General features: G+C 32.4%; 4 protein-coding genes and 1 pseudogene across 5 annotated transcripts; 1 reads left to right on the top strand and 4 right to left on the bottom strand.

Moving 5' to 3' along the window:
* Window positions 1-270: 270 nt before the first annotated feature.
* Window positions 271-2,125, bottom strand: LOC104728657 (pentatricopeptide repeat-containing protein At5g42450, mitochondrial-like). The gene has a single exon (XM_087471804.1). It carries the CDS (start codon window positions 1,964-1,966, stop codon window positions 437-439), a length of 1,530 nt encoding a protein of 509 aa, XP_087327930.1. The 5' UTR covers window positions 1,967-2,125; the 3' UTR covers window positions 271-436.
* Window positions 2,126-7,038: 4,913 nt separating this feature from the next.
* Window positions 7,039-9,070, bottom strand: LOC104725242 (large ribosomal subunit protein uL3z). The gene is made up of 6 exons (XM_010443867.2): window positions 9,018-9,070; window positions 8,741-8,837; window positions 8,471-8,581; window positions 8,072-8,376; window positions 7,582-7,991; window positions 7,039-7,493 (listed from the first exon to the last, which is right to left on the bottom strand). Exons 2-6 carry the CDS (start codon window positions 8,823-8,825, stop codon window positions 7,229-7,231), a joined length of 1,176 nt encoding a protein of 391 aa, XP_010442169.1. The 5' UTR covers window positions 8,826-8,837; window positions 9,018-9,070; the 3' UTR covers window positions 7,039-7,228.
* A 5,489-nt stretch (window positions 9,071-14,559) lies between these two features.
* LOC104725240 (phytosulfokine receptor 1 pseudogene) lies at window positions 14,560-16,106 on the top strand (annotated as a pseudogene). The gene is made up of 2 exons (XR_015571981.1): window positions 14,560-15,824; window positions 15,939-16,106. The product of XR_015571981.1 is annotated as a phytosulfokine receptor 1 pseudogene (transcript).
* Window positions 16,107-20,334: 4,228 nt separating this feature from the next.
* Window positions 20,335-22,630, bottom strand: LOC104725239 (UDP-rhamnose/UDP-galactose transporter 3). Its single transcript, XM_010443865.3, has 5 exons — window positions 21,915-22,630; window positions 21,653-21,837; window positions 21,283-21,483; window positions 21,021-21,182; window positions 20,335-20,942 (listed from the first exon to the last, which is right to left on the bottom strand). Exons 1-5 carry the CDS (start codon window positions 22,051-22,053, stop codon window positions 20,574-20,576), a joined length of 1,056 nt encoding a protein of 351 aa, XP_010442167.1. The 5' UTR covers window positions 22,054-22,630; the 3' UTR covers window positions 20,335-20,573.
* A 1,469-nt stretch (window positions 22,631-24,099) lies between these two features.
* Window positions 24,100-24,817, bottom strand: LOC147934951 (uncharacterized). The gene is made up of 2 exons (XM_087472856.1): window positions 24,718-24,817; window positions 24,100-24,485 (listed from the first exon to the last, which is right to left on the bottom strand). The coding sequence occupies exons 1-2, from the start codon at window positions 24,815-24,817 to the stop codon at window positions 24,100-24,102; spliced, it is 486 nt and encodes a 161-aa protein (XP_087328982.1).

Raw genomic sequence — 24,817 nt, 5'->3', positions numbered from 1 at the left:
ACTTAGAAACAGTGACTTTCAAACTCTTGTTCTGAGTATGTATGGAACAAAAACATTAATTGTACTCTTGAGTGTTTAAGGTTGGGCAAACACGTCAATGGAGTTTCAAAATTGTTCCACTTTTCTCTTTCACCCTTCAGTAAATTGAGGAAACCTTTAAATTAATGAGTCTCCCAACAAAAATCACATTTTGCTACGCGTTTTTCTTTTCTTAGCATTTTAGCAAAGAGATAGAGAGAGAGGAGTAGACAGATAGGGAGAGACACATTCTTGTTTAATTGTTTGTTTGAAGTAATTTCTATGCAATTCAGTCTTATAAGAGAATCTATTAATAATATAACTTACACTAACAAAATTATTACGAGATCGGCATAGAAGCCCACAAGGAGATTGTGTTATACATGTTAAGAGTTGCATTCGCAACTTTTAACCACATTCATCTTCCTCTAAGATGTTGTGTAATAAGTGTCAACATCCTATACACTTCACCCTTGAGTTCGTTCTTCTTGTCAGCATTCACAAAGACACGACCTTGGTCTCTAACTTCAATCCAACTACATCCTGTGACACGCTTTAAACCCATTTCCTTCATCTTCCTCCTTATCTCTGACACATTCTGCCACTTTCCCGCGGCAGAGTAAGCATTTGAAAGCATTACGTATGATGAAACATCTCTGGGATCCATCTCCAAGATCTTAGACGCTACTAATTTTGCCAGACGCTTGTTTGAGTGAATCTGGCATCCCCCAAGCAGAGCCTTCCAAAATCCAATTCCTGGTTCAAGAGGCATACTTTTGATAAGCTCCTCTGCTTCTTTGAAATGACCTGACCTAGAGAGCATATCCACCATACAAGCATAATGCTCTGGTTGTAGCAGGTTTGGATCATCATAACCATTCACTGCTTTGTTAAAATACATGTAACCTTCTTGAATTAGGCCCGAGTGGTTACATGCAAATAATAGTCCAAGAAGTGTCACATTGTTTGGTTTCAGGTTTGTGTCGCTGACCATTTTCTCAAACATGGCTATAGCTTCTTCTCCTCTTCCATTATGCGCATAACCCCATATTATAGAGTTCCAAGATACAATGTTCCGCTCTTCTTCTCGGAGCTTGTTGAAAGCCAGAAGACTATCTTCCATGTTTCCACATTTTGAGTAAAAACTTATCAGAGAGTTCCCAATATAAACATTACTAAACTGCTGACCCAAGAATTTAATAACGCAGGCGTGTATACTTTTACCAGCACCCTGGGAGGCTATATTGGACACGGCTGTTATAGCACAAGGAAAGGTTGATTCGTTAGGCATCACCACTCCTTCCCTTAACATATCCACAAACGTATTTACAGCTTCTTCGTTCTGCCCTGTCTGGCTAAACCCTCCAATAACTGCGTTCCAAGTAACAACACTTTTCTCCGGCATTGTTCTAAACAACAAAAGGGCTTCCTCAAACTCATGTTTCTTAAGATACCCACTTATCAAATTGGTAATGGAAACTACGTTTGGGTCTCTGGTATCATCAAAACTCTTACGAGCATCTACCAGCGTACTCAGCTTCACATAACAGTTTAAAACAGCACTACCCACAAACACATTCGACGAAAGCCCCACCTTTAATGCATAACAATGTAGCTGCTTACCCCATTTGATATCTCTCAAAGATGAAGAAGACCCAATGACGGTGCCAAACGTGAACTCGTTTGGCCTTATGCCCAAACACAACAATCTTTTGAAGGCATGACTTGCCTCTACATGCCTGTTTTGCTTCACAAAGCGACCAATCACCGCTGTAGCAGAAATGACATTTAAGTCAGGAATTTCGTCGAACGCGTGGTGTGCGTTACAGACCAGATCCGATTCAAGATGTTTAACCGGGTTGGGGATAGAATTATGAGATTTGGTAACATGGGCACTTGCAAAAGAGTGAGATTTTCGTGAAAGGAATAGTCTTTGAGATAAAACCATAAGCAAAGAGCAATTAATACTCGTCGTGAACCCAGGAAATGGGAGAGAACATTAACAAGCAAAAGAAGTTGCAGTTGTTGTCGCACGCGTTATAAGCATTATGTTTAAACCATTCCAATTCAGTCTTGGTTTATTTTGTGTGTTTCTGATACCAGTTTCTTGGTTAGTTCTTTGATTCAATTTGTTTTAATATATGCAATTTATGGGTTAGACCTTCCTTTTTAAAAAAATAAATTGGGAATTCGGTTTCTTAAATTTTTAGTTTAATAAATAAATAAAAAAATTACTCAAACAACACATAAAAATTGTGCATTTACTCTAATAGCACATCCAACCAAACTTTTTCTCAAATAACACATATAAGTTGGAAAAATACTATAAAGCATTTTGTTTTTCTGTTATTTACTATCATGTCATTACAATTAAAAAATAAATAAATAACAAATAAAAGGTAAAAAATCACCTTTGTCTTGTTTTGTCTACGGTAGATCTTCATTCCATTAACATTGACGGCCAGCTATATTTTCGACGTCGGTGGTTTTATCAACACCGGTTGTTGATTTTGTCTTGTTATATCTCTGGTGGATCTTTGTGTGAATTTATTTTGTTTAAATTTAAAGATCTAAAATTTAGAGGGCTTTTGTTTCTACTATTGTCTCTTCTTCTTCCGATCCTCAGAACATTCCATGGCTTGTCAATCCTTAGACCTTAGCCATCCTTGGCTCTTAGTTCTTACGGTGGGTGGTGAATTGGTTTCAGCTACCTAGGTTTAGGTCTTCTCCACTCAAACTAATTTTCAGATCTAGGCTAGATATGGTAAGTTCTTGGATCCGGATCTATGTTGTTTTGTTAGATTATTCTAGCCCAAGATTCTGTAGAAAATGTTGTTAAGCCTCTATGAAAGATTTATTGTTTTACCGACTTAAAAATGGTTTGATCTCATATTTAATTAGCAAAAAATATATGTTAGAAACAATTGTGGATTCATGAGTTTATATCTTTCTTTCAGATTGTATATGTATTTTTAATCTTTTTCATGTATGTGTCTATCGATGGTGGACGTTGGCTTCAAACAAGGAGGTTTATGAACCTTTTCAGTAAATAATTCGGCGAAGCCAACTAATCTGAACTTGTTCTGGCATTGACGGTGCTAATATTGCTGGAATGGAGATAGTAATTGACGTTAACAAAGATCCAAAGTACGAATCTGCTTTGATATATAATTGACATTAAGAAAGATCTAAAATGTTATTTTTCATAATCTGCTTTGATGTGTACGATCCGGTTTGAAATGGTTTTGGAGGATAGTGACGGCGGTGAAGAGGTAGAGGTTAGTCGCTGCGACCAAGTCAAAATTTGCTATAAAAATCAATGTTTGGCAACCGCTAAGCTTCAAACCATAGTCATGAAACACATTTATAAAAGACTTTAACCATTGCACTACTACCTTGTTTTAAAATATTACTATAAATTAAGATAGTATATAAACCCAATATTTAAAAAAAACACAGCATATTTACTAAAATGCTTTGTTTTTACCTAAAACATCAATAGTTTTAGGGCTGGACAAAATATCCGAACCCGAAAGTTTAACCCGAACCCGATTAAAAATACCCGATCCGAACCTAAATTTGAACTTTTAAAATATCCAATTGGATGCTTTTAGTAAATGAAATGGGTACCCAAATCCGATTGGGATACCCGAACACCCGAACAAATACCCAAAACTATCCAAAGATATATATATATATATATCTAACAATAGATTGAGTTAATATACAAGTTTCAGAAGTAATTTTATAATCACTATTACAACTTACAAGATAAATTAGTTTTCATTTTTTAATATGTCAATTTTCATATGTTAATTTAGATATAGATTATATAGTTCAACTTTGAATTTGATGCCATTTGATGTTTTAAGAAGTCAAAAATTATCGGCTCGTGAATTTGATATTTTGTTATTTAGAATTATCCTTTTCTTTTCATGAATTCAATTTGGTTTGATATCTTTGTTTTTTTTTTTATGATTATAATCATTTTTAATGAATTTGGATTGATTTCATTTTTTTTTGAATTCGGATTGATTTTTGGCTCTTTTACTTTGGTTTGGATTAAAAAATTACAAATCCGATCTGAACCAAAATATAATTTGAGGCTTTGGGTGAAACCCAAAAATACTTAAACTCGATGGGTGTTTATCCGAACCCAACCCTAAATCTAAAAATATCTGAATGGGTCTTATGTTTCTAAACCCGAAAACCCGAAATACCCGACCCGAAACCCGAAAGAGTACCCGAAAGCCCACCCCTAAATACCCAACCCGAAACCCGAAAGTGTACCCGAAAGCCCACCCCTAAATTGTATAACTCTGTCAAACCAATTAACTTTATCACGTCTATATGTTTAATTCTACTTAACTTTTGTTATTTTAGTAACAAATATGTCTACCACTTCATTAACTCATAACTCTATCGTTTTTAATTATATCTATCCGTATGAAAATATCTACCATCGCGTAACTATATCTGTCATATAAATCTATCTCAGTGTATATGTCTACCATAATGACTATATAAATATGTCAAACAAAACTGCTACTCGACATAAGCATATTATATCTTTCACCATTGTACTAATATCTCTATAAAAAAAGAATGATTCTATCATCATTACAATATATCTATCCAATATATCTACCGATAACCATAACTCTGCCAGTTTTTTTAATGTCTGCCATCTTTAATCTTTCTCAATCAAATTAATCTACTTAATTATAAAACTCTATCGAATAAGTCTGCCAATATTTATATAACTCTGTCGGAAAAAATATGTCTATCGTTAAATAGGTTATATGAATGAGAGTTCCCCCCTCCAAAACTTTGAACAGTTGTGTTAAAAACAGATATGTGGCATCGCTTTTTAATGGTACACTTGTAAATTATTATTTTCTAACACACCTTCCAAAGGGTTCATATGTCATTTAAATTTTCAAAAAGACAAAGACATTCTAGTCATTTTTTTACCTTTTCTAAGCTTTACAGTAAACTTCCCTAAATAAAATTTCAATCAAAATAAATACGATTTGGTTTGTGTTTTATTCAATTTAGTTTGGTTTAGTTTCATTTCCATTTCGTATTAGTACTATTCGTTTTTTTGTTTATTGTGGATTAAGTAGAGTATATAGTCTTGTAAAAGAGTTCATGTGCTTTCTTCAAACTATTATTCTTAAAATCAAAAATTATAAAATATCAATAGATAGGTACCATGGCTTGGCTATAGTAGGTTTTGTTAGTTACTTTATGGACTTGTTATGTCTTTTGTGGGTTGGTTTTGTTCTTCTTGAATGTTGAGAGTGAGTTTTACTTTAAATTTTATGGATAATTAGATAAGACTCGCATAAATACATGAGTATAAAAATAAATTTAAAACTTTGTTGATGATATTTGAATTTTAAGTGGTATTTCACATATTTTCTAGAAAAGTATTTTGGTACCTTTTATTTTTTTACTAAACCGTATTTTAATCTTACACATTCCATTTTAAAAACACAACTAGATTAAGACCCGTGCTAGTGTACGGGTTGAAATTTTATATAAAATATAATTTATATGATTGTTTTTAAAAGTTTTTTTGGATAAAATATTATGCAATAAAAATATATGCTAAATATGATGGCTTGAAAAAAGACACCTATTTTGTAAGTTTTATATTGTTAATGATTCTAGATAAGTACCCGTGCTATAACACTGGTTAAATTTTATTTTATACAAAATTTTGTATATTTTATATTTTAAAATAAAATTTTGATATGTTGTATTAGGTTATATATGTGAAGTTATTTCCACAGTGTATATTCTACATCATGACTTGAATGTCATTATAAGACATAATTTTGTAAATTTAGTTTTTAAAAAGCGAGTTATTATATATGAGTAATTTAATATATTGTTATACTTTTTGTTTTAATATACTTGGTTTCTTGAAATTCTTTCATATTATAGTGACATATTATTGACATTGCTATAACAAATCAATTTAGAGTGTTTATAGTTTCTAACTTTTATATCAAGTTTCATATATTAAAAATATTTCAAAATAAATTATTTAAAATTTATTATATAATATAATATTATAAAATTCAACAAAAAATATGAAATTGAATTTAAATAGTCAAATTTTGATCCGCTACTCAGTAAAATTTTTAATTCAATATATATTATTTTTAAAGAATAATATTACTAAAGCTTGAATATTTTATAGATTGAACAATTTATATTTGTTTTTAAAAATTCAATTTATGTTATATCCAGAAATAAAACTATTTTTTAATTACAATAAATAATATGATAATTTATTTGTTTCACAAAATAGGATTATATATAAAACTGAGAGGTGAAATATAATGATAATTAACAAATTAATATGTTAAGTTAGATATCAAAAGATTTTATTTGATGAATAATTTAATAAAAGAAATTAATAGGGTAAGTTAGATGATATGATTCTTTAGAATATTCTTTTTAAGATTTTCGGTGTAACATATTTGTAACCAATTAATCTATCAATTAATGTATAACCTATTTGTAACCAACTTATTAAAATTATATAGTCTACAAAACAATGTTGTGTACTAACAATGTTGTGTACTTCCGTTTTATTATAAAGGGGATTTAACTATCTATTCCATAATAATTAGGACTCCAATTCTACACAATTTATATTATAGTTATATTATAAACAATATGTGCATCAATATAAAATAAATATTCATTATTATTAAAAGTGAATTAATAATTTAACAAAACAAAATAAGCATAAGATGTTAAAATTTTGGATATCAATAATAATAATCTTCTTTAATTAATTAGTGCATGTATGTTAGAAATAGATTTGATTATTGGTCTAATTAACCAAACCGATCAAAAGGAACATGTCAAAATTAAGTCAACGAGCATGCATGTGCATCCCTTTCATAAAAAAATCAAACAAGTCATGGATAGACTCTAGTTAGGTGTTCAACTCGGTAAATTTGCATCTTTTGGATTTGCGGAAAAATAATGTAAGCAATCTTTATACTCAGAATCCGAGTCAGAATAATTAAATGAAAAGAAATTTCGAGAAAGAATAGTTTAAGGAAGCAAAAGAAAAATGTTCAAATTCACCAAATAACTAAAACACAAAACTGCGAACGAAAAATGTTTCAAAAGAATATCTTATCAAGACTTTCAAAGAAGAGCTAATACGAAAGAGAGAACTTGTTTAAGCCTTGGTTGTTGCACGACCCAAAAACCTGGCCTTTTCCTGGGAGGTCTGGAAGTGACCATGTCCCCACTTGGAGGAGGTATCAATAAACTTGACATTAATCACCTCCATGGCAAGACGAGATGTCTGCGTAAGCAGCGACTGGCGCAAAGTCACAACTCTCTTCTTTGGACCCATGCAGCAACCCTTAATCATCAAGAAATCTTCCTTCACCACACCGTAGTGTGCGAATCCTCCCATTGGAGTCACTTCCTTCTCAGTCCTATATCATAGCCACAAAACATCACAATCAGTTGAGGTGGCAATACAAAACAGAAGTAAGAGACAGATAAAGATTAAATTCTACTGACCTGTCGTATTCAGTCATGGCTGAATGAGTCTCTGAACCAACTTTGCCCAACCTGTAAATCTTCTTGTTCAGCTCAGTACGGTGATGGTAACCGTTCTGACCAGCCCTAGCTACAGTGTAGGACACTCTAGCTGGATGCCACGCACCGATACAAGCCACCTTACGTAGACCCCTGTGGGTCTTACGTGGAAGCCTTGTCACACCCCAACGGGTAACAACACCTTCATAACCCTTACCCTTGGTCACACCAATCACATCAATCATTTCATCTTTTTGGAAAACAGCATCAATTGGGATCTGTTTCTCAAAGAAACTGTAGGCAAAGTCAACTTTCTGGGCAATGGTACCACCATTGATCTGGATTTCCATCATGTGAGCTTTCTTCTGCTTCAGTCCCTTCATTTTCCTGATCTGTAACATAGAATTGTCAGCAAGCACGCAATGTAAAAGATGTTTAACATGAATGCTAAACATTCAATAAGCAATATTACCTGAGTGTGGGCCAAAACACGGATAACTGTTCCGTATTTCTTCATCTTCTCAAGCTGAGCCTGGATACCCTTCTTGCCATCCTCAGATTCATACTGCTTGGCGTAGCCAGTGAAAGCCTTCTTCTTAGACTTAGCCCAGTTCTTGTAGAACCTTCTCCTAACCTCCTCACTCAAATGCTGTGCCCAGACAGTGTTCAAAGACCTCAAACCTCTCGGAGTCTTTACATAAGCAACAACACCAACAACAACCATAGCAGGTGTCTCAATGATGGTAACAGCCTCACATGTCTCCTTCTTGTGAAGCTCTACACAAGAATAAAAAAAAACAAAGTTAAAAGACTATTTGAACTCATGTATCTCTGAAAAAAACAAATCAGAATGAAACACAAATTCACTTACTGGATCCAGGCTTCTCGACATCTCTGACAATATGGGTCATACCAGCTTTGTAACCCATGAAAGCTGTGAACTTGCAAGGCTTGGTTTGATCATCCTTGGGGAAAGCCTTCACTGATGATCCAACAATAACGTGTAAGCAAAGCAAACCAAAACAAATCCATAAAAGAGTAACCTTTTTGGTGTGTAAGCAAAAAGAGAGCAACTTGATAGAAACCAAAGTAAGCATTTCAATAACACTGAATCAAAAACTGAATAAGAAAAAAGACTCACCCTTTCCTCTGTGACGGTTAGCTCTCTTCCTTGGTAAGAAACCAAGAGAACCATGTCTTGGGTGCTCAAACTTCCTGTGAGACATTCTTCTCTCCTCCTAATGTATCATAAATCAAAACTCCAATCAGATAACTCTATAACCAGATCTCTAGACTAAATTCTAATCAAACGATTCATATGGATTCTAATAAACGTTTCAGAGAGACGAATAGTAAGATTCTAACAAAGTATATGAATCATAGATATTCGAAAATGGAGTGGAAGAAGAGAGACGAACCTGAAAACTCCGATGAGTCCTGCGGCGAAAGAGAAGTGAACTATATAAAAAAATAAAAATAAAAACCTAATTTCGTTCAATTTATATAACCTTCAAACGTTTTTGGGCATTTTTAATTCTGAACCCATTTTCACATTGGGCCTGAAAGCCCAATAAAATCAAAATTAGGGTAAATACTTGGTGCCCTATATAATAAAGTCATCTTCTTCTCTCTGCCTCCTCTGTCTTCTACTTCAAATCTCGTCGCTTGTGTTCTGTTCTTATATTGAAATCTGCATTTTTCTTTTTTTGCTTCCGAGGTTTGGTTTTTACGATTTGATATTAGTTTTGGAGGAGAGTGATGAAATCAAAATATATTTCGATCGCTAGTGTCTTTGAAGACGCGATGAGCGTCGATTTTCCACACGAGATTTCTGACTCTTCATTTAAAATTATTTACGACTTTTTAAAAATTTTGATTTCGTTTTTCTTTGAAACAAAAGCTGTTTATTGAGGATCTTATGTTTAGATTATTACGATATCTGGATAGGTCCAGTGAACAAGCTTGATGAAACCATCCCAACGTTCGATGTATAATACTTAGTGGATGGGTTTGGTTCGGATTACATACTAATCATGGTCAGTTTTGAGGATAACTTTGTGTCGGATATGATTCTCACTTGCTGGAATTTGTTAACTCAGTGGCAGGGAAAAAAATAGTTTTCAATATGGAACTGCAGATTTTTACGAACTTACAAACTGGTGATTCTGATCAATTCGTTATTACTTGGTTAGAAAAAACGGTTAAAAATTGTAATATATTATTACGAAACCAAAGACGTTCAGAAAACATAAATATTGGACATATGTGCAGCATTGATTTTAAAAACTAAGTTTACTAACATATTTATAATTTATTACATGTAGGTTATGTTTGTAAACATATTTTTTAGGAATGTTATTAACTTTCATAATTAGTTTGTACCAATTTAGTATTTAATTTGGTTTAGACAAAAATGATTAAATTTCTTTTTGTAAAGACAATTCTACTATAAGAAATAGTAAACGCAAGAAGATATGTCTAATTTAGGATATGTATTCTACCATATCGGGTATATGTCATGTTTTCCATCTCATAATTATGTTTTTAGTATTAAATTTTCCTATTCAAGATTGTATATTTTAGTCCAATAAATAAAAATATATGTAAAAACTACGATTTTAATTGTTTAAATATTTATTTGGTATAGTATTTATAACATAATCTGGATTAGTGATTATCTATTTTTTATTAAACTCGTAAACCATCAAACGGAATAAAAACACTAAAAAAATATTTAAACTTCATGAACTGAATGACCAATATATAGTTGTCAAAAGGATCAAATCCGTCCACTATACCTACTCTGCAATGGATAAAAGCATTACGACCATCAGAAATTATGTTCCAAGAATTTTACATGAGTAAATATTATGTCTGATCGGCATATACCTTGCTTGAATTCGCATTATCCATAATTCCCTTCATGTATTTGTCAGGAATATTTGACCTATCACTTCTTATTATTTAAAATATAGTTCATTTATATTGGATTACATTTCTTTGTAATCCATGTTATCTCTGAAAGTTATATTTATTTAGCCTATTTCCCAGTTCACTGCATAATTCATTATTATGATTTAATACCAATAGACTATCCATAATTCCCTTCATGTATTTGTCATGAATATTTTAGCTAATAGTTGACCTATTACTTCTTATTATTTAAAATATAGTTCATTTATATTGGATTACATTTCTTTGTAATCCATGTTATCTCTGAAAGATATATTTATTTAGCCTCTTTCCCAGTCTATTGGTATGATTTAATACCAATAGACTACGTGTAACAATATAATCATAGTTTAAAAAAAACAAAAAAAAATAATCATGCAACAAAAGAACACTATATAAGTATATATTATAAATAATGTATATATAAGTACTAACATAAAAAAAACCGTGACTATTTGAAAGAATAGTAAGAGAAAATCAATTATAACTACTTAATTGTTTCACAACATCCGTATTTTAAAAGTTGTACAGTCTTGACTTTTATGTTTCACATGTTCTTGAAGGGTTTCAAATCTGAAACACTAAAAGATAATGAAAAATAAAAAGCATAAATTTTAAAACTCAAAATATTGACGCTGGAAATTTTTTTTGTGAATGAACGGAAATTAAAGACTTGGACACGTCTTATATAGAGACGAAGATTAATATATCTTTCCTAAAACAATATATTTTAGGATACTAACACAAAAGATTTTGGTAGTTATTTTAGATTTGTTCATTTAGTTTTGGAATATAGATTTTACCAGGTACCATGGAGTGATATGTAGGTGATATCTATTTCTTCTCAACATCAATCTCTAGATGTTCCTCATATTTCTAATATTTAAACCTTTAAAAAGTTTCAATAATTATAATATTTTAAACTTTTAAACTACATGTAAAGTTTCAATATTGTTGATACTTTTAATTTTTAAAATATTATAATATTTTAAAACTTTTTAAAAGTTTTAATTCACTAAAATAAACCAAATAAAACTTTTAAATTTGGACGTCTGATAAATCAAATTTTCTTTTCATTCGTAGTTTGAAGCATATTAATCTTATTTATAATGGTTCTCAGCCATTGTCTTATAATGCTTCTCAACCATTGGAATAACAGATGGAATAACAGATGGAAGCTCTGTTATTGCATATTAATCTTATTTATAAAGAATTGGAAGACAGTGCCATGTATTCTCCTATCTGTTCTACTATATCACCTTCTTCGCCATTCCCCTCTAATACTTCCACTTCATATCTGTTAAAAACTGTTAGCAATCTTAGTTCTTTGTTAGGACATGAGTGATCTCTAGACCATGGTCTGTCGCACTTGAAGCATAAAAATTTCCTTCTTTTCTCATCCAATTCAGCGTTCGAGTTGTGTTGTCTAGGTCGTTGATCTCCTCTAATCGCTGGTTTGTCTTTCACTTATGACACATCAGTAGTGATGGTTTTAGTTTTCCAACTGTTGGCGTTGTGATTTGGATTGCCGTTGTAAGTCGGAATCTGATTCTCTTTGTTTTCTTTAGTAGCTAACAACAATTCTTTTCTCACAACCCTTCTCATAATACTATCCTCCATGGCTCTAGCTTATGCAATTATCTCAAGTAAGTTTCTTGGTTTCTGCATACGAACCAATTTTTGCATTTCTACCGTTAATCCATTCAAGAAGATCCCTTCCAACTTCTGATCATCTAATCCAATCACTTGAGAGGATAGATCTTCAAACCTTTGAACATAATCTGCTATGGAATCCTGTCTGTTTAATGTATAATAGACTCTGGCTAGGCCCTCTTATCTTTAGATTACCAAAGCGCAACAATAGTCCTGCCTTAAACTGGTGCCAGCTCTCAAACTCTCTTCTGTTGATTTCCTAATTGTACCAGCTCAAAGCTTCTCCCTGTAAGCTGATTGATACTAACACCAACTTTTCTGCATCGTTATAGCCCCCATAATAAAGAAATGTTCCACACGCGCAATCCAGCTTATAGATCCCAATTCCTTCGAACACGGCAACATTCTTGAGAAGATTCTCCCTTAATCATGCCTAATAACACTACGACATGGTTCCAAGTAAGAGTTTGGTACCTGATTAAGTGGATCTTGCGATCTTGCAGCTCCTAAATTACTTGAACCACCAACCTCACGTACTGTCGCTATTCCTGGTAAGTGTTGCAGCAACAGATCCATCTTGCGTCCAATCTCTAGCAATCTTTGATCTTGACTCTCAAATTTAGCGCCCAACTCGGTTCATAATGATTCGAGCTTCACATCCGTACGAGAGTCAAAATGACGAATATTGTTCCCCACATCCGTCAATTGATCGTAAACCTCCACAAGAGACGCCGCCGCTTGTTCCACCGCCGATAATTCTCTAATCGGTGATAATTCTTGTTGTGTCACCATTGTTGAGCTTCCAATTCTTTGATTTTGTTAAATCCCCAATTTCAGAACCCTAAATCCTCTTCGCGATAAAGATCATAGTCACGACGCACCAATTGATAGGAAAGAAGAAGTACTCTCTTTATTATCTAAATGTATCGATACAATGTTTGTTACGAAGAGCTCTAGAACATGTTTCTAGATCATCACTCTTCTCTCTCAACAACCATATGTTGCGGTTACAATTCACAATCCATGCCTAAAACTTGATAACGAACAGAGTCTAGTCTTATATACATTTGTAGTCACGTGCTTCTTCCTCTCCTAATCTTCAGTCACACATGTATTCTTCCTTGTATATACTATGTAGGGGTTACGTACTCTTATTTCTAATGGTTTCTAGCCATCGTCTAAAATTTTCTAGTTTATGTGGGATGTTGTACATACAATTATTTATAAGTATTTTGATATAGATATTTAACATAATTTCAAAAATATTAAATATTGAGATGTCTGATTCCGGTTGGTCTTTAAAAAAAATTAATATAGAAAATTCTGAAAATTTAAATTTTTTAATAAGTGACATGTTGAATCGTGATAAGTGGTTTAAAATCCTATATGGACAGCTTTATGAGCTTACGGCTTCTACTTTTATTTAGTATAATTTTGGTTTGTAAAATTAGCTTAATAAAGGGTTTTGTCAACCATGCAACTTTTCTCAATGTATGTCTAATAAATTTACTCATCCAACATAACTCATATTCTAATTTCAGTGTTTTTAATGTGAACTTTTTTGTTCTTGTTAATGTTAATTGAATATCATCTACCACTTTTTGCCCACAATTCCACAAACGATGGTTATTTCTCTAGCTAAATTGCACATAACTTGCATTTACACAATTCCAAAGTATATTATAAATTCACATAACAAAAAAAAATCTACTCTATACACTTATTCCAACAAAACTGCTTAAAACCATATTTTCTCTTAATAGTAGTGTCTATGTATAAAATTCAGTCTGTTTGGAACTCAATATCTTAATCATAAACGACTTAATTCTGTAATGAGTCTCTAGAGTGCTATTTTCCAGTTTTTTTTTTTTTATTCTTTTTCAATTTATATATCTCTTGTTCAGTACTATTTTTTCCATTAAAATTATGTTTATTTATGTTATGTTTATTTTAAAATAAACAGCTATGTTTATTTATGTTATGTTTATTTTTGTTGATTCCTTTTCAATTTATTCCTTTTCAGTTATGTTTATTTTAAAATTAACAGCTTATATATTGGGAAAAAATCTAGAAACGGCTAAAGTCGATTTTTTTTGGTAGGCAATAAGTTAATCTCTTGATCACGAAATCACTTGATCTAGATTTTTATTTTATGTCAAGAAAAGTTCATATTCGGCACGTAAAAAAAATGACTTTAGATTTGTTTTGTTAATCCCCTTAACACGTTTTAAAATTATTCTAATTGTATTTTTTATTTTTATTGGAGCACCAACGAATATTCTAAATCAAACCGGAAATTTTTCATGCATTTTACACTAATCCCATTTAACCGCCAATATCAATCGGACACGTGCTACCTGCGTAGACTTGTCCAGCAAAAATCGTTGACTCGCCTTATCTACGACTCAATCAAACCACCTTACTCTTCCTTACTCTTCTCTCTCTCTCTCTCTCTCTCTCTCTCTCTCTCTCTCTCTCTCTCTCTCTTTCTCTCACGCTAATCCAAGACAGAATCCATGGATTACAAAACCACAGCAATCCTAGTCGCAGCCTCAAGCTCCACCATCATGTTGATAATCTTGTTCATCTTAGTCGTTACGTTCGTATGTCGCCGCCGTCCTGCAATCAAAGACCAACCTCCCCGGAATCATAACTTCCCCGATCCGGATCTTACCTCCTCCGACATGGTAACGGAAAGCGCAAGCTTCGATCCTTCAATCTGTGAAATATCTATGGCGGAACTTATTAAAGCAACCAAAAACTTCTCATCGGATCTTATCGTCGGCGACGGAAGTTTCGGTCTCGTTTACAGAGCTCAGCTCTTTAACAGCGTCGTAGTCGCGGTCAAAAAGCTCGATCACGACGCTTTACAAGGATTCCGAGAATTCGCGGCAGAAATGGAGACTCTTGGTCGTCTCAACCACCCGAACATCGTTAGGATTCTCGGTTATTGTATCTCGGGATCAGATCGGATCCTCATCTACGAGTTCTTAGAGAACAGTAGTCTGGATTATTGGCTACACGAGACTCATGAAGAGAACAGTCCGCTGACTTGGTCAACGCGAGTGATAGTCACGCGCGATGTGGCCAAGGGTTTAGCGTATTTACATGGACTACCGAAGCCGATTATACATAGAGATATTAAATCGAGTAACGTCTTGTTGGATTCGAATTTCGTGGCTCATATAGCCGATTTCGGGTTGGCGCGTAGGATGGGTGCGTCGAGGTCGCATGTGTCGACGCAAGTGGCGGGAACGATGGGGTACATGCCACCCGAGTATTGGGAAGGGAATACCGCGGCGACGGTTAAAGCTGATGTTTATAGTTTCGGTGTTTTGATGTTGGAATTGGCGACGCGCAGACGGCCGAATTTGCCGGTTGTTGTTGATGATAAGGAGGTTGGGTTGGCTCAATGGGCTGTGATCATGGTGGAGCAAAATAGGTTTTACGAAATGTTGGATTTTGGATGTGTTGTTGGTAGCGACAAGGGAGTGGAAGAGTATTTTAGGATTGCTTGTCTTTGTATAAAAGAGTCGACTAGAGAAAGGCCTACTATGAATCAAGTTGTGGAGTTGTTGGAAGATTTATGTAGATTTATGTATGTACCCGTTACTCCATAGGTAGGTAGTTCAAACAAAAATTAAAGTTCGTTAGAAATTGTAATAATTGGGTAAATTATTCTCACTGTAAAAGTTACAAATTAAGTTCGCGTGTTCTATTTATTTATGTTTCAGAAACTAGAGCTTACTGAAGCAATAAAGGAGAAGCGTGGGACTCTCTGTGGAAACTAAACAGTTTTGTGCCATAGAATAATCATTGTTGTATCATGATCCAGTTTAGACCATGTAGAATGGTTATAACATTTCAACATCCTCCATCTCAATTTTTAACACTTCACATCATTTTTTCTTTCTTCCACCTAATCATTTAACACTCAATTCAATTTTAACATTTTCAATAGTTTTATTTAATAACATTCAATACCTTACTCCATTTTTTAATTTCATATTCTTATTTTCTTTATAATTTTATTATTACATATTTATAACAATTCATTAGAATTATATATAAAATTATTAAAAGTTAGATAATTTTCAGCAAAAAAACATAATTATTGTGAAAACAAATGAAATTACGAAAACTTCAAATATAATACGATACAAGCACATGACAATACAATAAGATTAGAATAGGAAAAAGGTTTTAAAAATTAAAATATAACCAAAAATTTATTGTAGAATAATTTGAAAGTTATAGTGAAAATATCTATTTTCTATGTTCAAATAAAATGAATCAAGTCCCTATTTATAGACTACAAAAAATAAAAAAATTTGATATTAAAATAAAAGAAAAAAGTTGTTCGTTATATAATAATTGGTCTTAAATAGATAAAGTAGGATAAAAAAAAAATTAAAAGTGTCTTCTTTATTTGTTTTTTGGCAGAAAAAAAAGAAAAAAAAAGAGTGGTAAAAACGCTCTCTACACATGCGTGCATAACAACTTTGTTTCTACAAATGACATCTGTCCTTCGCGGACCCACTTTTTCAAAGATTTTCAACTGATATTTATCCAGCTCAGCTTTTTCATTTTTTCAACAGGTTCACTGTAACAATTAAACTGTTGAAATATATTAATTTAACATCCTCGTTGTTGATGGTCTTAGACGCGTTGAAAACTCTGCTCTATACCCATGATTTTGGTTATTATGCGTTCTGATTGGTTTTACTATTTGACTAAACCAAGAATTTTATAAATCAAAAAATGTTTAATATTTATAAATTATTAATCAAGAGAATCATTCTATGTTTGTAAACAATTTTCGTTCTAATTAATTTATATGAGCTGATCTTTTGTTGGAAAAAAAAATCAACAGAATCATTCATTAGTAAATAGTTGTAATGGTTCGTCTTTTGTGAAACACTGAGGTAATCAACTCGACACATAGAACAACCATATCAAAAGAAACATAGTTGACTCTTGGCAGGACTTGATCTATTCACAATCAACAAGACAATCCTCTTTCGAACTTACTAACGTGACTTTGGGTTCACAATAGTGGCTTCTGTAGCTTTAAATATTTGTGGGTTTGATTTGTAACACAATTACGGACGGTGTGAGATTCAACCGCTCGTTTGGTTACCAACCATATGAGCAATTGAAATAGAAGTGGTTGGGTGGTTTTAATTATTTAATATTTTTATTTTCTTAAAAATATTTGTATAATTATGTATATATGATTTTTTTTAAATTATTAAACATGAAATTAAATTTTTTTGAGAATTTGTTAGAAAAGACCATTTGAGATACTTCTTTTCAAAAACACACATTTTTTTTACATTTTCATTTGTACCTTCTTTTACACAATTACAATATGTTAAATTAATTTTTAGTATTTTTTTTTAAATTTGGGTTCTCTATTATACATTTGGGATATAGTTTTAACGACGTAGGATTTAGAGTTTAGAATTTAGTCTGTATATTAAAAAGTGTATTTTGAAAATGGATAACATAAAAGAATATTAAAAAAAAATGAAATAGAAAAAAAGATATTTTTGAAAATACCCCAAATTTTTTTAAGAATTATATAAATTTTAACTTACTTTTTGTTGTTTTTTTACAATAATGTTTTTCCTATTGAACTGCTTGTTACCGATCACAACAATTATACAACAATTCTTTTTAATATATTTAGACAGAGACGTAGGTAATAGCCATCATTGTCATAACATATTGGTACAGGCTCCTCTTTGTACGAGTTTATTATGTTGCTTGGTGTGAAAGAAACAACATGATCAATGAAGCAAAACAATAGTCAGTATCAGAAATGAAAAACTGAATCCAAAGACCTACGAAACAATTAAAGCTACGAAACAATTAAAGCCAAATGCAAATTCTTTCATCCCAAAATTTGAGTATATAAAAAAAGCATAAATCATGCACAATGTACCAGCTTGCAACACTTGCAGAAGAATCGATCATAAAATTTCTATTTATTTAGATCGTTAAAATCTTTGTGATTTGTATTCATATTTGGAGTCTCTTGCTCTACGCCCAATAAGCAAATACAATGAATATGAATAGGTGAGAAAAATCAGATTATTTCCAAATTAAATTATTAAATTCTTAGGACGAAATCATATAACATGTTCTGATCTTCGGCATGAAGAGCTGTACAGAACTAGGTCTAAAAGGGTCTTTGTTATTAAAAAGAAAAGAGTTTGTAAACTAGAAAGCCTTACATTCTATATTACCGATGAAACCCTAAACGACTATCATTAGATCTATACTCAACAATCTGTATTTTGGTTCATTAAAAGCCTTATATTCTATATCACCCATGAAACCCTAAACGACTATCATTAAATCTATTCTCTACAATCTGCATTTTGGTTCGTTAAAATGAAACATTTTGATCAAAAACAACATTAGAAACGTGATGTAACCTATTGTGAATTTGAAGCGACCAATTAATGTAACTAAAATATAGTCTCATAGGTAGCCTAAGCTAATGAAGGTTCACAAACGTTAGTAAAATTTTGCGAATGATGGGTTAAACTTTACACGACTTTGAGATTTTAAATACACATGTTATTTTTGAACAATTACCACGTTGTTTAATGACTATAAAATACATATACAGTACATGTCATTTTGACATTTTCTTTAAGAAAAAGAATGCACCCTCATAAGTAGCCATTTCATGACTCATATATGTTGTGCACCCTCGTTTAGCAATAATGTAATGCCAAATGTATTTGTGTTCATGTATGCGTCTGATCCATTTCCCTCCGTTCATTGCGTGAATTAGAAATGCCAAACTATGAAGCAATTTTAGCTAACATGTAGCATATATTTATATTAATATTTTTGAACTACAGTCTATGCCCTTTAAGTTTTAATTATTTAATTTTTTTTTACAATATTAACCCTTAAAACAATTTCATAAATAACATTGCAGAAAAACTCAAATACTAAACTTTCTTAAATTGACCAACATTTATTACATTTATTGCCATAAAATCTTAACAACATCTATACATTCCGATTTTTCCAAAAACAACTCTACCCATTAAAGTTTTAACCCATTAAATCTCCAAAACTATTTTTATGGATGCTAGAATCTCTTAAATTTAAATGATATACAACAGATTTTCCATAACAAAAGTTTACAATATCCATAATTATATTAACATTAACAAATTTCCTAAACCGAAAATCCAATTATAAAATGTCACATTAAATATGTTGAAAACCCCCATATAATTTGGTTTATTTTTTATTTTTTGAGGAATTACCAAAAAAATTAAAATTCTATTAATTATCATAAACTATATATATTGACATGGAAAACTATAAACTATATAAGTATGCTAATTTGGTAAAACAATTAACATAATTAAACTTGATAAAAAAACTTTTTTTGTTTATTTTTTTACGCAAAAGTTTATTTTGATTTTGGTGAGACGGGTTAGCATTAATCCTATATAGGGAGTTAAGTGGAATTGTTTTTTTTTAAAACACTTTTAGATGTGTACCAGGAGATAAATGTATTACTAGACTATACATATACCACAAGGGTTAAAACCTTGAAAACATTACAAAAATCCTATACTTTGAATACTTATATTAAATACCTGTAAAATTTTATATTTTTCAAATTAATAACAATAATAAAATAACAAATAAATACAATATAAATTTTAAATTTTTAAAATTAAAAATATTGTGCCGCGGCGTACGGCGGGTTAAATCTCAGTTCTTTATAAAGTTATAATGCAACTATTTGGAACTTGTGATGCTATTAAGACGGTCTCAGATTCGATCTGACTAATAAAACGACCGATCTGTTTGGTCTAAGATAAACTTAATTACCAGACCTCGAACCACTTATTTTGCAATTTCATAAACTCATTTGTTAGTTGCAATTAGTTCTACTTCAACTTCTGAGTAATCAGATTCCCCTATTGGCTTCGACAATTTACAACAATTCAAATTACAAAAACCGGGTATAATGAAATCCAACACTTGGAAAACCTCGGTGAGTAACAAATACATTGAGAATATGTGACCAAATCGAATATACTCTTTCGTTTGCTGTCATATAAATTCTATAAGATGAGCTAAAAAAGATAAAGGAATATACTCTTTGAGTTCTTTGTAAAACAAAAACATATGGTGATTGAAGTTATTTTCCATGGAATTGAGTAGAGATATAAATAACACAAAACATTTGTATAACCAAGTAAACTTTAGATCGAAGCCTAGACTAATCTCTGCGGATCCGATCTCTTGGTTTAGATAACACAACACATACACATATTATAACAGAACAAATTGTACCTGAAGACTATGTTTCTCTATCCATCTTCCTAACCTTTTGTGTAGCCAAGTTCAACATCTTTCGATTGTGTAGTTTCTACACCTTCCTTCAAAAGTCCAAACTCTTCTTCTGATAAGCTGTGTTTCACACTGTTCAACGCCTTTGCTGCAGCAATATTAGACTGCTTCTCCAATTCCATAGCCCAACTATAGATTACCATTCCAACAATAGCAACAATCATGCCCGCTACGTTTTTGAAAGTCATTGCAGAATCAAATAGGACCCATCCTAGTGTGAGGATGCACACGGTTTTCATGTGACCTATAACCTGGAAAGAAACCGCTGAAAACCGCCCGATACAAAGGTACTGGCTTATGTTGCAAAAGACAGCTAGAGCACATGAGAGAAGGATGAATAGCTGCAAATGACAGAACATTAGAGACAACAATAACATAACAATACTAGCAGAGACAGAGAGAGAGAGAGAGATGCTTACAAAGCAACCGGAAGACATACTGTAGTTCATAATGAACTTCCCACTAAGGAGATAATCAACCAAAGGACCAACAACAAGGAGGGAAAGAGCTTGAATCGGCGCTGTTTTACTCAATAGCTCAAAAGACCCAATTGAATATTTCTTCTGCAGGGAACCTATTAACTAGCAACAACAAAGAAAAGAAAACACCAAACAAATAGATCAGATCTGATTCCAACCTTCCAAAAACCAATTTCACAAAAAAAAAAAAAAGAAAACTTACAATTTGCTGCAAAGATGAGGAGAAAATAGCAACACAAGCACAAATAAAACCCTTGGCATTAACCTTAACATCAGTCACAGTACAGATACCAACACCTACAACAACAACCACCACAGCTATTTTCACTTCTCTTGAGTATCTCTTGCTGTGTAGTATCCATTCCATGACACATACCACAGGGATCATGCTCAGCTTCGAGATCTATCAACACAAGAACCACCCATTGATTACAAATACTTCAAAATCAAAGCTATTTGGTTCTTTCTATATGCAAATCCAAAAATCCCAAAGCCACTCATCACTGGATTTGGTTCTATATGTAAAAAGATCGTGATCGAGATCGAGATGCAACATCAAAAAGGGGAAGAACCTGGTAAAAGCCAACGGAATTGAGCATGAGACTAAAATTCATAGCAGCAATAGAGACATTAGCAACAATGGAGAACCAAATAAGCTCCCACATAGGTACATGCTTCGATGCAGAGAGTCCAGTAGCGTTCGAGACCATACCGACCAATGCGGTTAAAGCGAAGTGGAATCCGGTGAGAGTCGTAGCTGCAAAAACAAATCATCAGATCTCAAAGCGATTTTGATAAAAACAGGTGAGATCGGAGAAGAAGAAGAAGACGAACCGAAACTAAATGCGAAACCAGAAGAAGACATTAGTTGTTTATTCGCCATGATAATCCCAACGGAGCTTATCACATTCATAGCCCAAGCTCCCATATCGGAGACTGCTGAAGAAGATTTTTTCTCATTCTCCGCCGCCATCTCTGGTCAAACTGTCACCACCACCGCCGCCGCGAGATCTTCCCGGTGATGCGAGAGAGAGAGAGAGAGAGAGAGAGAGAGAGAGAGAGAGAGAGAGATTCACGCTTTATAGGAGGCTCAACTTCTCAAGATTCTTCTTCTTCTTCTCTCTCTCTCTCTCTGTCTTTGTAGTAGTAGTAGTTTGCACAAATGCTTCTCTTCACGTTAAGAAAATATCTGACAAATCTCAAATCCCAAAATAATAAAAACAGTTTTTTTTAAAAAGGAAGTTGTCAAAGTAGATTTAATATTATTTTACTTTACTCGCATCAAAAACTTCATCATTACTATTTGTTATTATTATATGCTGAAAAATGAAAAAAAGTTAAGAGACGTTAAATAAATAATTATTAAGTAATGTATGTAATCCAAAAGATAAGTAGTATATGTAAAATAAAATTATAGAGTTAATCGAATCATTTTCTTTCTGATAATTGTTTTTTTTCGCCGTAAGGTTTTCTTTTACTTATTTTCGAAATTAAATTCAATAGCTAATATAAATTAAAATTATGACTTAGTTTAATTAGTTATTTAAAAAATAAAAAATATCATAAAATAGAACTAAAACAAATTTTATATTTGCTAAAAACACATCCAGTATTAGACAAATAACTCTTTAATTTTGGATTGAATTGACCCGATCAGTCCCAACCTTATTAGTCACACTATTAACAATTGACTTTTAAAAAAAAAAGATTTATCTTCAATACAGTTTATAGTTAACATAAACGTACGTAAATAGTTAATGAAACAATAATATAATAAATATCTGAGATGATCTTACATTTTTAAAATATATGTATATATGGCGAAACTAATGTAAAGAGATTCTCAAATGTATAAATCATTAGCCTGTGGAATGTATATTATATGGTTTACATATCTTAATACAGTCATTTTAAATTTCCGTATAAATTATATAACTAGTTTTGAAGTAAACCAACTATGTAAGAGTTTTTCTTCTTTCATAAATAATTTGATTAAAACTGTTCTATGTTTTTGTGAAATCCATCTTTTTACAAAGCATGGTTTCTAATGAAAGTCGGATTAATTAATATGTTTATAATTTATTTTGTATAAAAAAATATGTTGACCGGAAAATGACACAAATAGAGTAGTGCTTGTTGACCGGCAACTTAGGCAGATTGAGAGGCGGAGGGAGAGAACCTCTTTTCATGGTGCCGTTATTTTTGCATTACGCAAAGTCAAAGTGTCTTGGTAACTTTTCGTTTAAGCAGCCAATAAAAGTCATAACTCTGCATTTCTCTTCTCTCAAATAAATTGAACTAGTGGATAATTAGAGATCACATAAATAGTTTCTTTATCGATATTCTAGAGCATCTAGTTTTACAAATTATTCATGGACTTTTAACGAAATGAAATGTAAAGATAATTAAAGAAACGTAAGTCGATAATTTATAAAATCGAAAACATACAAAAAAGAAAAAGTAATACTAATAGAAAAGGTAAAATGTGGTTATGTTTGCAAACCATTGGAAAATGAAAACTGAGAACGAAGAGCATTTGAAGTAGAGATAGACTCACACGGTCTTTTAAATATAACATTTTCATATCAATTATTTAGTTTAATTATTTATTTAAATTTTTTAAAAAAATATTAAATCAACCATATGTTGTCATTTATATATGTAGTCTGTTATGGGTTCTCAAAAATTCTCTCTAAGAATCGATTCTCAATTTTTACTCTTATTTTTTATTATTTTATTATTTTTTTAATTAGTGAGAACTTTTTTGAGAACCCACTACTGCACATGCCCTAAAAATTGTTCATCGAAAGACTTGGTAATAAAAAAATTAATATATTGATGAGAGAAGAATAAGAGAAGAGAATCCTTCGTCAAATTGCTTAAATAAAAAGTGCTTCTCAGAAAAAAAAAATTAACAACTATCATTCTGTAATGGTTGTTAATGAATTACATATTACATACTAAAGATATAAGCTTAGGGAGAGAGGTATCTTGAGGCAAGCTATGTCACCAGGCAGTCCTAAAATTGCCCATCTCCTTGTTCTTGGATAGAAAGTAACCGGTCTCTGATTTGGAGGTCAAGTCTTCGGGCAAGTTGAGCAGAAGGAATAGCGGGTGTCCCATTTCGTCGATTGTTGCGTTCTATCCACACTGAATGGGCTGTAAGCTGAAAGCTGTATCGAAGTAGAAAAAGTTTGTCCTGACCCAGTGATGTATCCGTGAGCAGCGGGATGAAATGAGTCCATGAGTTTGTGTAGCGCGTCAGAAGCAACTTTGAGCTGAGACCCGACCAGACCTCCCTCGAGTAATGACAGGTAAAGAACAAGTGGTCCCTAGTTTCCATGACGTGATTGCAGAAGATGCACTGTGTTTGAGCTCCCACATTCCATTTCTGCATTTGGTCACCTGTTGAAAGGCGATTCTTAAGAGCAAGCCAAACCAGGAACGAGTATTTAGGTGTAGCATGCTTAAACCAAACTCCTCTATTCCAAGTGTTCTTCGTTTTTTGTTGTCTAATGGCCTCCCAAGTATCCTTTGTGCTAAAACTGGTCCGATAGCAGTCTCCCTTACCCTTCCAGAGCACAATAAACCGAAACATCAATAATCAACATTCGTAAAATAAAAATCATATGGTCACCACGTTTCTCTCTTTTGCGGTGTTCTGTACGGATGGAGACGAAGTGATGTTCTAGATCTCCGACAACAGATCTGAGCTCCTCTTTTCCTCCTCTTCCCAT

This window comes from Camelina sativa, chromosome 11, assembly GCF_030686135.1.
Source record: "Camelina sativa cultivar CO46 ecotype springtype chromosome 11, ASM3068613v1".
Classification (NCBI taxonomy): domain Eukaryota; kingdom Viridiplantae; phylum Streptophyta; class Magnoliopsida; order Brassicales; family Brassicaceae; genus Camelina; species Camelina sativa.
This window is presented reverse-complemented; position numbering and strand designations above follow the sequence as displayed.